This window comes from Lycium ferocissimum, chromosome 7 (assembly GCF_029784015.1).
Source record: "Lycium ferocissimum isolate CSIRO_LF1 chromosome 7, AGI_CSIRO_Lferr_CH_V1, whole genome shotgun sequence".
NCBI classification, from domain to species: Eukaryota; Viridiplantae; Streptophyta; class Magnoliopsida; order Solanales; family Solanaceae; genus Lycium; species Lycium ferocissimum.
In genome coordinates, this window is record NC_081348.1 from 19,191,607 (window position 1) to 19,202,554 (window position 10,948).

At 39.3% G+C, this 10,948-nt stretch overlaps 1 protein-coding gene across 1 annotated transcript; it reads right to left on the reverse strand.

The window, feature by feature from the left end:
• Positions 1-6,738: 6,738 nt before the first annotated feature.
• On the reverse strand, positions 6,739-10,654 carry LOC132063633 (GDP-mannose 3,5-epimerase 1). The gene is made up of 7 exons (XM_059456284.1): positions 10,497-10,654; positions 9,279-9,689; positions 9,040-9,133; positions 8,818-8,947; positions 8,572-8,704; positions 7,655-7,862; positions 6,739-7,202 (listed from the first exon to the last, which is right to left on the reverse strand). Exons 2-7 carry the CDS (start codon positions 9,686-9,688, stop codon positions 7,047-7,049), a joined length of 1,131 nt encoding a protein of 376 aa, XP_059312267.1. The 5' UTR covers position 9,689; positions 10,497-10,654; the 3' UTR covers positions 6,739-7,046.
• Positions 10,655-10,948: the final 294 nt, after the last annotated feature.

Consider the following 10,948-nt stretch of genomic DNA (forward strand, 5'->3'; position numbering starts at 1 on the left):
CATTCGGGTGATAAAACGCCGCTTTGAAGTCAAACCAAAAAGTGAAGTTCTTAAGGCCTTCTAAATTCGTCTAAGTCCGAGACAGCTTGTACTTATGGCCGGTTTCGGTAGTTACGTTAGGAATTTTGAGAAAACTCAAAACATGAAAGTTGTAGGTATTTGCAATACCTTTTCAACCATATATTATGGAGCTAAAACGGAGCTCTGTGCTAGAAGTTATGCCCGTTTTACTCGCGCGAAAGGCCGCGCGAAGTACCATTCTTGTGTGCGCGATCGCGCACTGCAGGCAAGCAGTTATCGCTTCGCTGCAGGATCACCTGCGCGAAGTACCCTCCAGCTGCACCACCGCGCACCGACCACGACATTCTGAGAGCTAAACTTCGTTATATTCTTTCCCACTTCGTTTTAAACCAATTTTTCTCGAGGTAAAGTTAACCCTAAAGAAGTCTCTCAAGCCCTAAGGACTAAGCTCTTCTCTCCCAACCTTCAAGAAACTTTAAGGTAAGCCTATTTCATGCAATCCAATTCAATTCCAACATACGTTCATGATCATTAAGCCAGAATCCATCATTCTTAACATAGGGTTTTCAAGAAAACTCATCTCAAGGTTCAAGAATTCAAGATTTTGGAAATCTTCTTCAAAGCTCAAGTCTTTAATTCAAGTTTTGAAGAGACTAAGGTATGTAGAGTTACTATCTATGTGTGGGAACATCATTGTTCTTCCCCACGCCTCATAATCCATAAATTATGATTCTTTACGAAAACTAGGGTTTCTATACCATGTTCATGATAACCCTAGGTCCATGTCCATGATTACATTATGTATGAATTGTTATAATTCCATCATTGAGTTCTTAATATTTCTTTATGATTATTAAGAATCTGTCCGTAATCCATGAAAACCCATATATCTCATTCCATGGGTTCATGCATGCTAGTTTATGATATATTATGCTATTTTCAAGAAAATACTATACATGTTTTACAAGTTCATGCAAGCAAGCTATAATTCATGATATCCATGTACAAGTAAGTTATATTCATGAAAACCATGGGCAAGTAAAGTGCCACTTATTTTACACGTTCAAGTTTTTGGGAGTTGCTTTAATTACCAAGGAAGGCTTGTGATAGCCCGAAACTACGTAGCCACCGTAGGATGAGGATCGCTCCACCCATGTCCCGACGATCTCTCATAATGACCGGATCCTTTCATATTTTTATTAAATCTCTTGTTCCCCGGGCAAGGACCGAGTGTTCCGTCAAGGGACGCAAGCACTGCATCATGGATCGGTTATAAGTTATTGCTCTCCCTACTTATGATATTTTTACCATGCTTTATATTATATATGTATTCATGTCCACGCCGATAACCTGTGTTTCATTTCACGTTCGTTCTTATCTTTATTACTTCATGTCCCATGTTATTTTATTCAAGCTTGCTTTACATACCAAGCACATTCAATGTGCCGACGTCCCTTTTTGCCCGGGGCCCGCATTTCACGATGCAGGTACTGATTTACAGGACGACACGTCTGCTCTGTAGGACAGCATTCGTATCAGCTTATTGGTGAGCCCCATCTCATTCACTTTTATTTTATGATTAGTTATGCATCTAAGGTATGCTGGGGGCCTTGTCCCAGTAAGTATGTTTTCCAGTCATACTCATGATAGAGGTTTCATAGACTAGACAAGTCGCTTATGTTATGTCGACATTCGTGAGTCGTATAGCCATTTTGGCTCATTCATGTTATTTCCGCACTCATGTTTAAACAAGTATTTTTATTAAGTATTATGACTTACTACGTTTTATAAAGGCTCATCATGCATTCACGTTATATTCCGCTCATGTTATGCCTCATGATGATTCAAAGAAGCCACGTGGTTCGCTCGGTCACATACGCAAAGAAGGCACCGAGTGCCGTGTTTCGCCTGTGCCATGGTTCGGGCGTGACATTGGGGAGTACTCGTTAAAGTGTTCCGATTATTGTTGGTGAGCCCACACATTTGTTCGTGGTTTTTCATTGAGTCAATTATTACTTCTTAGCAGTTTTAAGCTATGTCCTGAGTTATTTTATTTTCTTAGAAGCTCCATAGATAATTATAAACTTGTGGGTAGCGTCTTGGATGTCTCTTATATTTTATGGAGACATGTTGCCACATTTTAATTTAAATGTTGAATAAGACTTCCGCTAATTTTTATTTCATAAATTATGACCATGATCTTTAATTAGTTATTTATAACATCTCTTAAGCTATTAATGAAAGAATATTAAAAATGGACTTGATGGTTATTGATCTATAAGGTTCTTCTGATGTTATTCATGACATCGGATGTCGATCATGTCTTGGGTGGGTTTTGGGTCGTGACAATACTATATCAGGGTCGTATCTACTGTTGCATCGCTGCTAGTCGCGTACAATATAATAGGGCTCTTGTGACGGCCATGATTGAGCGATGGTGACCGGAGACCCATACATTTCATCTCTGCACTGGTGAGGCCACCATCACCCTTTAGGATGTGGAGGTCATTTACGATCTACAGGTAGATGGACGCGCTCTATATATTGAATAGCCTTAGCAGATTCCGTCGTATCAGTAGGAGTTGACTAGGCTCACTGGTTTCGCGCCTCAGGAGGCTAATATATGGGGATGCATTCCCTCGTTACTCACTTACGCCTCGTAGACATGGAGCATCCGATTACAGAGGACACACCTCAGGTGGATGTTGACCGACGTGCTCGTTTGTACCTTAGCATCATATTCGGGGGCATCATGTTCTCGAACACATCGGGTTCCCATGTAAGCTTGAGGTATTTGTCATTTCGGGAGCATCTGGGCCATACTGGGATGTTACAATTAGGGCGCTGCTGTTCTTGCTTACATGTATCGAGGATTCTGTCGATCGTCTATGGGCGCAAGGACCAATGTCACTGCATTTTGCCCACTCCTCCAGGTAATATATTTAAGTGTGTGCAATTTTATTCTAAATATAGCTTTTTGAAACGACGACTAATAAAATAAATTTTTAATGACCCTTTCAAATATGAGTGTGGACTAGAATGAGACCTTTTCAGCCCACAGCTGTTGAACCTTCGCTCGACTATATTATTGAGGCGATGTCATACGCGCAGAGATGGACAAGAGGTGTAATCCGAGATGTGGATATGCACCACAGTATTCTCCCGCTCAGGGATCAGCTAGAACGTATGACGTCGGAGACGGTAATTTTTTTAATTTAACATTAGTATGTTATTTATTTATTTATATTTACTATTTTAGTCTTTTATTGTTAACTAATTCAATTCTTTTTATAGGCTTTTATATGGACGCCGTATGATCAGATTTTGGATCAGTTGTCGGTGTTTTGTAGGGCTGGTGAGCCCACGTGGAGGTCGCGGTATTCGTTGATACATATGGATATCATTGAGGATCACGCACCAGACCGCGTCTTACGACAGTTCGGCCACGTAGAAAATATACCTAAGCAGGCTATTTAGGAGCACGACCATTATACCCGGGACGAGCGTGCGGCCGTCATTGATGTATGGCGGGTCTTTATGCAGCTCCAGGTCCACCGTTGGGATCAAAGAGTGGGGACGCTAGTGGTGGTCGGACATGGGACTTTGGTCCAGAGGTACATGGAGTGGTACACGTGAATCACTCGCAACTTGATTGGCAACCCCGCGAGGCCTCGTGCAGATGGCCGAGGATATGCAGCACTCGTAGGACAGTATGAGGCGTTGGTAAGTTTTATTAATCTTAAACTTAATTAATCATTTTATGTATTACGTTACAAATTTATTCAATCATTAATATTTGCAAACAAATACAGCTACGGACCGTACAAAGGATGCGTTGGGAGAGCTTGGGCCATATGGATGCCCCTGAGACAGCGGGATATGCAGCGCGGATGGTTCAGCTAGCCGAGGGTGGTATGCTATAGGCCCAGGAGCTTAGACGTCTCGACAAGCGTGTTCCAGAGGTCCCGCATCAGGCGGGGGCACGACGGTCGTGGTCGTGGTCACGCCGGAAGAGCCCGGCGGCCGAGAGGTAGGGGCGAAAGAGGCTAGTGGCCGAGGTGGTAGGGCCATAGGAGCTAGTCACAGAGGGGGGTGGGGACAGAGGGGGTGGTGGTCTAGTAGATGAGCCTGACGAGAATGCTCCAGTCCAGTAGCCTCCGTTGACTTCAGAGATATCGTCGACTTTTTACCTGCCGTCGACTTTATAGCATCCGTCGACACCTGTATATACGCCGGATTTATTTTCAGATCACATGTTCTGGCCATCGCCCGCATGCCCCGCCGTGTCATCATCCCTGAGGCGAGCTTGAGCCAGCGATCTACTGTGGTGGCACGGAGCTGGACTTCGATTACTTATTCGAGGACTTTGACATGTCTCCTACTCTGGGCCCCCGCTCAGGAGACAGCTGAGGAGCCAACTCAGGAGCCCTCTCACCAGCCATCTCAGAAGCCTGTCGACACATAGGTTTGATTTTTTACAATAAAATAATGCATTAAATTAATTGTTTATATGTTATTTCATGTTTAGTTTAGCATAAATCTAAACTAAATTGTTTATATGTTATTTCAGGTTCATTCTTCGCGCCTCGTGGACCGTCTTCATCGCTCCGGTACCATCTACATCTCCGACCTCGGACCGCTCAGAGACCACTAAGTAGCCACTACGAGCCCTAAGGAGCCCTCTCGCCAGCCATCTCAGGAGCCCGTCGACACACAGGTTTGATTTTTTACAATAAAATAATGTATTAATTAATTGTTTATATGTTATTCCATGTTTAGTTTAGCATAAATCTAAACTAAATTGTTTATATGTTATTTCAGGTTCATTCTTCTGCGCCTATGGACCCGTCTCCTGTTGAGATTGAGTTATCTCCTGAAGCTCACATTTCGGCCACCGTCGTCTCCCATAGGAAGCATATTTTTAACAAGCCCCCAAGGAAGCGAAGGAAGGATGATCATGCCATAGAGCATGTACCGATTAAGAGGAAGAAAGGGGATGGAGATGATAGTGAGGGCGGTGGGGGTGGTGGGGTTCGCCTTAGGCCTAAGGTTAACCTAAAGGCTCCCACATGTGAGACCTAAGGGGATGCAGATTGTGTATTTGTAAAAAAATGTACATTTTATGTTAATATTATAATTTTTTTTCGTATTATTTTCTTAATGATAATTAGTTATCTTAGTTTTTATTGTCGTTTAATAATAACTCGTGCGACGTCCTAAATTAATCAAAACCCTATAAAATAAAACACTTAAACCTAAAGATAACAAGTTTCCAAACAAAGAAAACTTACTTCGGGGCACTTTACAACCCCTAAAACGACGATCCAAACGTAAAGGTATACTTGATGTGTTGAGCCTACATTATTGTTCGCAGAAAAAGATATCAGGTTCTATATAAAATATTGATATTTCGGCATTTTTAAACTATAGAAAAAACGTGAATTTCAAAACTTTTGGCCAATGAAAAAGGGCTGGGCGTTTTATTAAACACCTATTGCGCACTAAATTAGTGCGCAATCGGACTTAACAGTTAGGTCCTATTGCGCACTAATTTAGTGCGCAAAAGGTATTTCGGTAACTTTTTTTCTGGGTTATTTTGATACTTTTAGTCACTTTTTGGGTCATTTAAGTTGCGAACTCCTGTTGCTTGAGTCTTGAGTCATCCCATTAGCCACTTCACTTGTTCTATTTGAATCTTTGGCTCTTGAGGGACTGAAAAAGTAGGTTACCAAATGGGACCAGTTTGAAAAAGTGTATGAATTGTGACCTGTGGAAAATTATGATCCATATATGATATACAAGGACCACTCAAGAAATAAAGCAGCCATCATGTAATAATTGTGATAACCAAGACAAACTTGTAGTTCCCTTTCTATGTTCTTTATTTTTGGTACAGTGGAAAGACAAAGTAACAAAAAATCTTAAAAGCGTTTATAAGCAACACGGCTTATATCTACTGGGAGAAGAAACTCCATGTCAAATCATGACTTCATATTATCAAAGCCTCTTCATGATTATGTCCTTCATTTGCTAGAAAATCAACATACTGGTGTGTCTCCCTCCAAACGTGTCTAATTGTAGCCTTGTTGGCCAAACGTCTACAATCTTCAATAATATGTCTAAGTGAATTATGTTGTACATCCTTTTCCCTGAAAAACTTGACAGCCAATAAGCAATATGTTTCCATTTCTACAGCTTCATAATCCATTTGGTTTGCGACATGTAGCCCTTGCTTGATACTCCACAATTCTGTAATTTGTAGCAAGGCTTAAAGTAGATTTCATTTTGCCTGAGTATTCCAGCAGCCACTTCCCCTTGATCATCTACTTGTGATTTGGAACATAGTCTAGGCATTATTGTACAGTCTCTGTTTAAGGAACTAAATGGGATATAACAATGCTACATCCCATATATTCATTTTCGAAGAATTAAACAAAGTTATTAAAGCACTTTTATTGCAGAGTTTTTCGTGTTATGTCAACTGCTCTTTCCACATGTTTCTCAAATTTACCTTTGTCATCGCGACTTTAATCATAATAGGCAATATGATTATGCTTGTGCTACTTAAAACCATGGTGAAAAGTACTGGTTGTTATTCCAATACTTCTGTCCAGGAAGCCAAAGAGTGAATTCAAAACCCATTTTCTGCAGTCTAGATAAAGATTTAGCCCACCTTCCAAATTTCAGTGACATTGCTATTTGACAAGATTCAAGAACTTTGGATTAAAGTCTCGCATATATCTTAAAACCTTAATTCAGGTAACAAACTGATTACATGACATACATGTCACCAACAGCAAGATCCTGAACTAGGGAAAAAGGATCCATTGCCAGTTATTCAAATTACTGATAAATACATACAGCTCAAGCATTAAACTATCCCCTTCACAAGCTGAGAGGGTCAAGATTACACGCCATGAGTTCAAAACCAAGAAAAGCCAACAAATCTTTTACGACGCCATATTGCATAATGCAGCACTGCCGTAGCAATGCTTCCAATTGAAAAGCTAACAGAATGGATGAACTTATTCCTTGCCATCAGCAGCACGAAGGGAACCGAGCTGAACTGGAGCTTGGGTGCCCACCACCTTGGAGGATCCATAGGTTGCAGTATCGACTCCTTGAGATCTCTCTTTCTCGAGCTGCTCCTTGATCCAGAAGTACGTAATTCTCAGACCATCCTGCACTCGGACAATGATCATTAGTTTATACTTGGTGCAGAACATAGTTTTGCCAATTGCAAATGATAACATTCACTTCTGATAGAATAATAGTCAGTTTGGCCAAGCTTTTAAAAATTTATCTATCTTGAAAAGTGTCTTTTGTCAAAAGTGCTTTTGGAGAGTAGCAGTTCATGATTGGCTAATCAATTTGAAAAACACTTTTGTCAATATTGGAGCAGTACTTTGTGTTGGCTAATGTTTCAAAGTAGCTTTTGGGAAAAACTATTTTTTCTTAGCTTCTGAAACACAGCTTTTACTATGATTCAAAAGCACATATTTCCCCAAACAACTCAACTTTCTAAAGTAAGTACTTTTTGAAAAAGAAAAAAAAAATTAATATTAAGCTTGGCCAAACAGGCTATAAATCTGGAAGAATTTTATGATGTCAACACTAAGGAGCTTAATGGTACCTTCAATCTCATTGTTGGAGCCCAACCAAGCTTCTCTTTTATCAGCGTGTTGTCTGAATTCCGACCACGGACACCTTCTGGTCCAGGTATGTGGTGGACGGGAAGCGTCTTGTCCTCAAAGCTGAGAACCATCTCAGCCATCTCGTTCATGCTGACCATCTCATCACTTCCAATGTTCACTGGCTCCCGGAAGTCAGATTTTGTCAATCTATATGAACAAATACATAAAAGTCACTTGAATCGGCACTTTAACAGAGAAATAAGTAGACGTTTGGCCATCTATTGCATATATTTTTCACTTTATTTGGAATTTATGAAGTTGGAGTTGAAGATGAAGTTGTGTTGGGTTATACTTTTTGCAAAGGAGAGAACAGAGGACTTTATTGGGAATTTACGAAGAAGATGGAGTTGGAAACAGGTTTGGAGCACTTCTCCAAATTTGGAATCCAACTTCAAGTAGGATTTGGCAATTTTTTAACCAAAAACTGATTTTGAAATAAAATGAAATCATCCCAGAGAAAAGTGAATAATTCTCATGGCCAAACGGCTCCTAAACAAAACATGCCATTTAGACAAAAACCTCTTCAATGACCATTGTTAAATGTAATATTGAGCAACTAAAAATTAATTTGTTTAAACTACGCTATAGCTTCATTTATTTTGTTTCCGCAAAGTAAAAAGTAAAATCCCCTGATAAACTCGATCTCATCAGTAACACGTGCCCAAAGCGAAAAGTTCCATAAAAGGAGGCTGTCTTATTATCAGAATTGAATCCAGTCTAAGCAGTCAAAGCATACAACCCCAAAACACGACTATACCAAATTACCAATAATTCAGAATAAGTGGTTATTTATAGTAACTAATTCTCGATCAATCGCTTTAATTGTATAAAGAAATGGAGATTTGGTTGTACTGACCTGAGAACCCCTTCTACACACTCATCAATGAAGGTGAATGAACGTGTTTGAAGTCCATCTCCCCACATTTCAAACTTATCCGTTGCAGTTTGGGCTTTTCTACAAAAAGCGGCAGGAGCTTTTTCCCTTCCACCTGAGTTGCAGAAAAAGTTTAAAAAAAAAAAAAAAAAAAAAAAAAACTTATCGTAATACATATAAAGACAGATTACAAATTTGTCTCATCAGCAGCGACTTTCAATAAATTACCTTTCCAAGTTCCAAAAGGACCATAGATGTTATGGAACCTTCCAATACGACATTCAATTCCAAAATCCTTGTTGTAATGTTTGCACAATTCTTCTGTGGCGAGCTTCTCCAAGCCGTAAGCATCTTGAGGCTAAAACCCAAACCGAGGAAAAGTTAAAAACCGTTACTTTGAAATTATTGAAATGGCAGACTAAAGAAGCATTCTATTTTTGGGAAACAAACCTCTGCAGGCCATGCATCAGCTTCTTTCAGGCTGACATTTGTTTCAAGTTGTTTGAACTCGGGGTAAATGCAAGCACTAGATGCATAGAAGAACCTGAATAATACCATAGTCAGACACCAAATGAATGTACTTAAACTAAATTGACAAATAAAGTCCTGGAACTTTTAAACCCTAAGCACGAATTAAACTTGAATTACTAAAATTAGAAGACGAAAAGGCATCAAAACAAGATAAAGACCTTTTGACACCATTAATCCTAGCAGCTTCCATCATGTTAAAGCTGATCATAGTGTTGTTATAGAAAATAACCGAGTGGTTGGACTGAATGAAGCCCATGCCACCCATATCAGCAGCGAGGTTGAAGACATGGTCGACTCCTTTTGTAACCTTCAAGCAATTATCCGGAACCCTAAGATCCACAAGATGAAACTCATGACAGAACATATCTTCTGTCATGTGCTCATTCTTCTTCCAATCGGATGCAATTATGTAGTGGCCCTCGCTCTTCAAACGACGAGCAATGTGAGAAGCAATAAATCCTCCGGCCCCAGTAATGGAAATACGGAGCTTCTCGGATGGCCAGTAAGGTTCCCTCTCAAGATTCTCATAAGTGTAAGCACCATAGTCAATACCACCAGAGCTTCCCATTCTGGAAAAAACTACAGCCAGTCAAATGATATTTCTCTAGAAAAAGCATTAACTAGTTAATTAACTCACACTAATGAACATCCTAATGTTGAATTATTGACCATGTTTTCTCCTTAATTCTATGTGAGGGTAAGGCACTACCACAGTGAGTATAAAAAAGTTGTAAAATTTTGTTCAGCCTTATGAACATATAAGTTTAAAGAGGAACTTTAAATGACATAAACAGAGGCACAAATAATTTTGACTCCATAAGATTCTTAGCTAGAAAGTCATAGATATAACAAGGAACTTCAATAAACTATATATAAGAAAATCTAGTTAAGTGTGAGCACTAAAACAACTGACCACATTCCTGTATTTAACAACCTAATGAGTTCCAACACACCAAAAATACATATTCATAACAGAACTAAGAACAAATAAAACTTATAAATCAAAAACATTTCTTTCATTTGGTAGTGGCAACAAGAACATAAATGAACATTACTGAGCCAGAGCATCCCAAAATAAAATTTTGAAAACAGTGAAATTTCACTCCACAACCCATCCATCCCCAAACACAAAAATAAACAAAATACAAAAGAGGTCAAACAAATAATTCAGAATGGAAGAGAAAGGTGAATACACAAGCAGGTGAACAGAACACAAAGATTGAAACTTTTTTTCAAGAAACACAGAACCCAAAAACACAAAAGTATCCAAATTTACAAATCAAAAGGCATTTTCCAAGATTCACAAAAGTAAAGCACAAGGACAAAAGTAAAGCACAAGGACAAAGGGGAAAAAGGGAGAGTCTTGAACCCCTTACCTCTAAAAGTTAGCTTTGAGGAAATGGAGAGATAGAAAGAGAGATGAAGGGATGAGAGATGATTATGATAAACGAGAAATTTTTGGGTATTTATAGAAAGGGTGAACGTGCAAGAGATGACATTACACAAACCACTCCACTCGTTCCCATTCCCCCCGTCGATCCAATTGTGGAAATCATGTGTCACAGTTACACACAACACTAGACATATTTTTACTGAGGAGATTGTCTTCTTTTTTCTTTTTCCTTTTTTGTGGCGACGGAGGGGGTCAAAAAACAAAATGAAAAATTTGACGTTAAGTGAATTATCTTCTATTTTAAGGGGGTGGTTGGTAGGGAGAAAAATATTTTTTCAATTTTTCTAAAATTCAAAAAAATAATAAAAGTTAAATATAAAAAACAATATTGTTGATGGGAATCGAATCTGGGATGCTAGAGATAATTTTGATCAC

Bases quoted from the DNA above. Each gene is read 5' to 3' on its own strand.
- LOC132063633 (XM_059456284.1), bottom strand. From the start codon at position 9,688: ATGGGAAGCTCTGGTGGTATTGACTATGGTGCTTACACTTATGAGAAT. The intron at 8,948-9,039 runs GTTTGTTTCCCA...TTTGGGTTTTAG, and splicing joins CTGATGCATGGCCTGCAGAG to CCTCAAGATGCTTACGGCTT. The intron at 7,863-8,571 runs GTCAGTACAACC...TTGTTCATATAG, and splicing joins TGTGTAGAAGGGGTTCTCAG to ATTGACAAAATCTGACTTCC.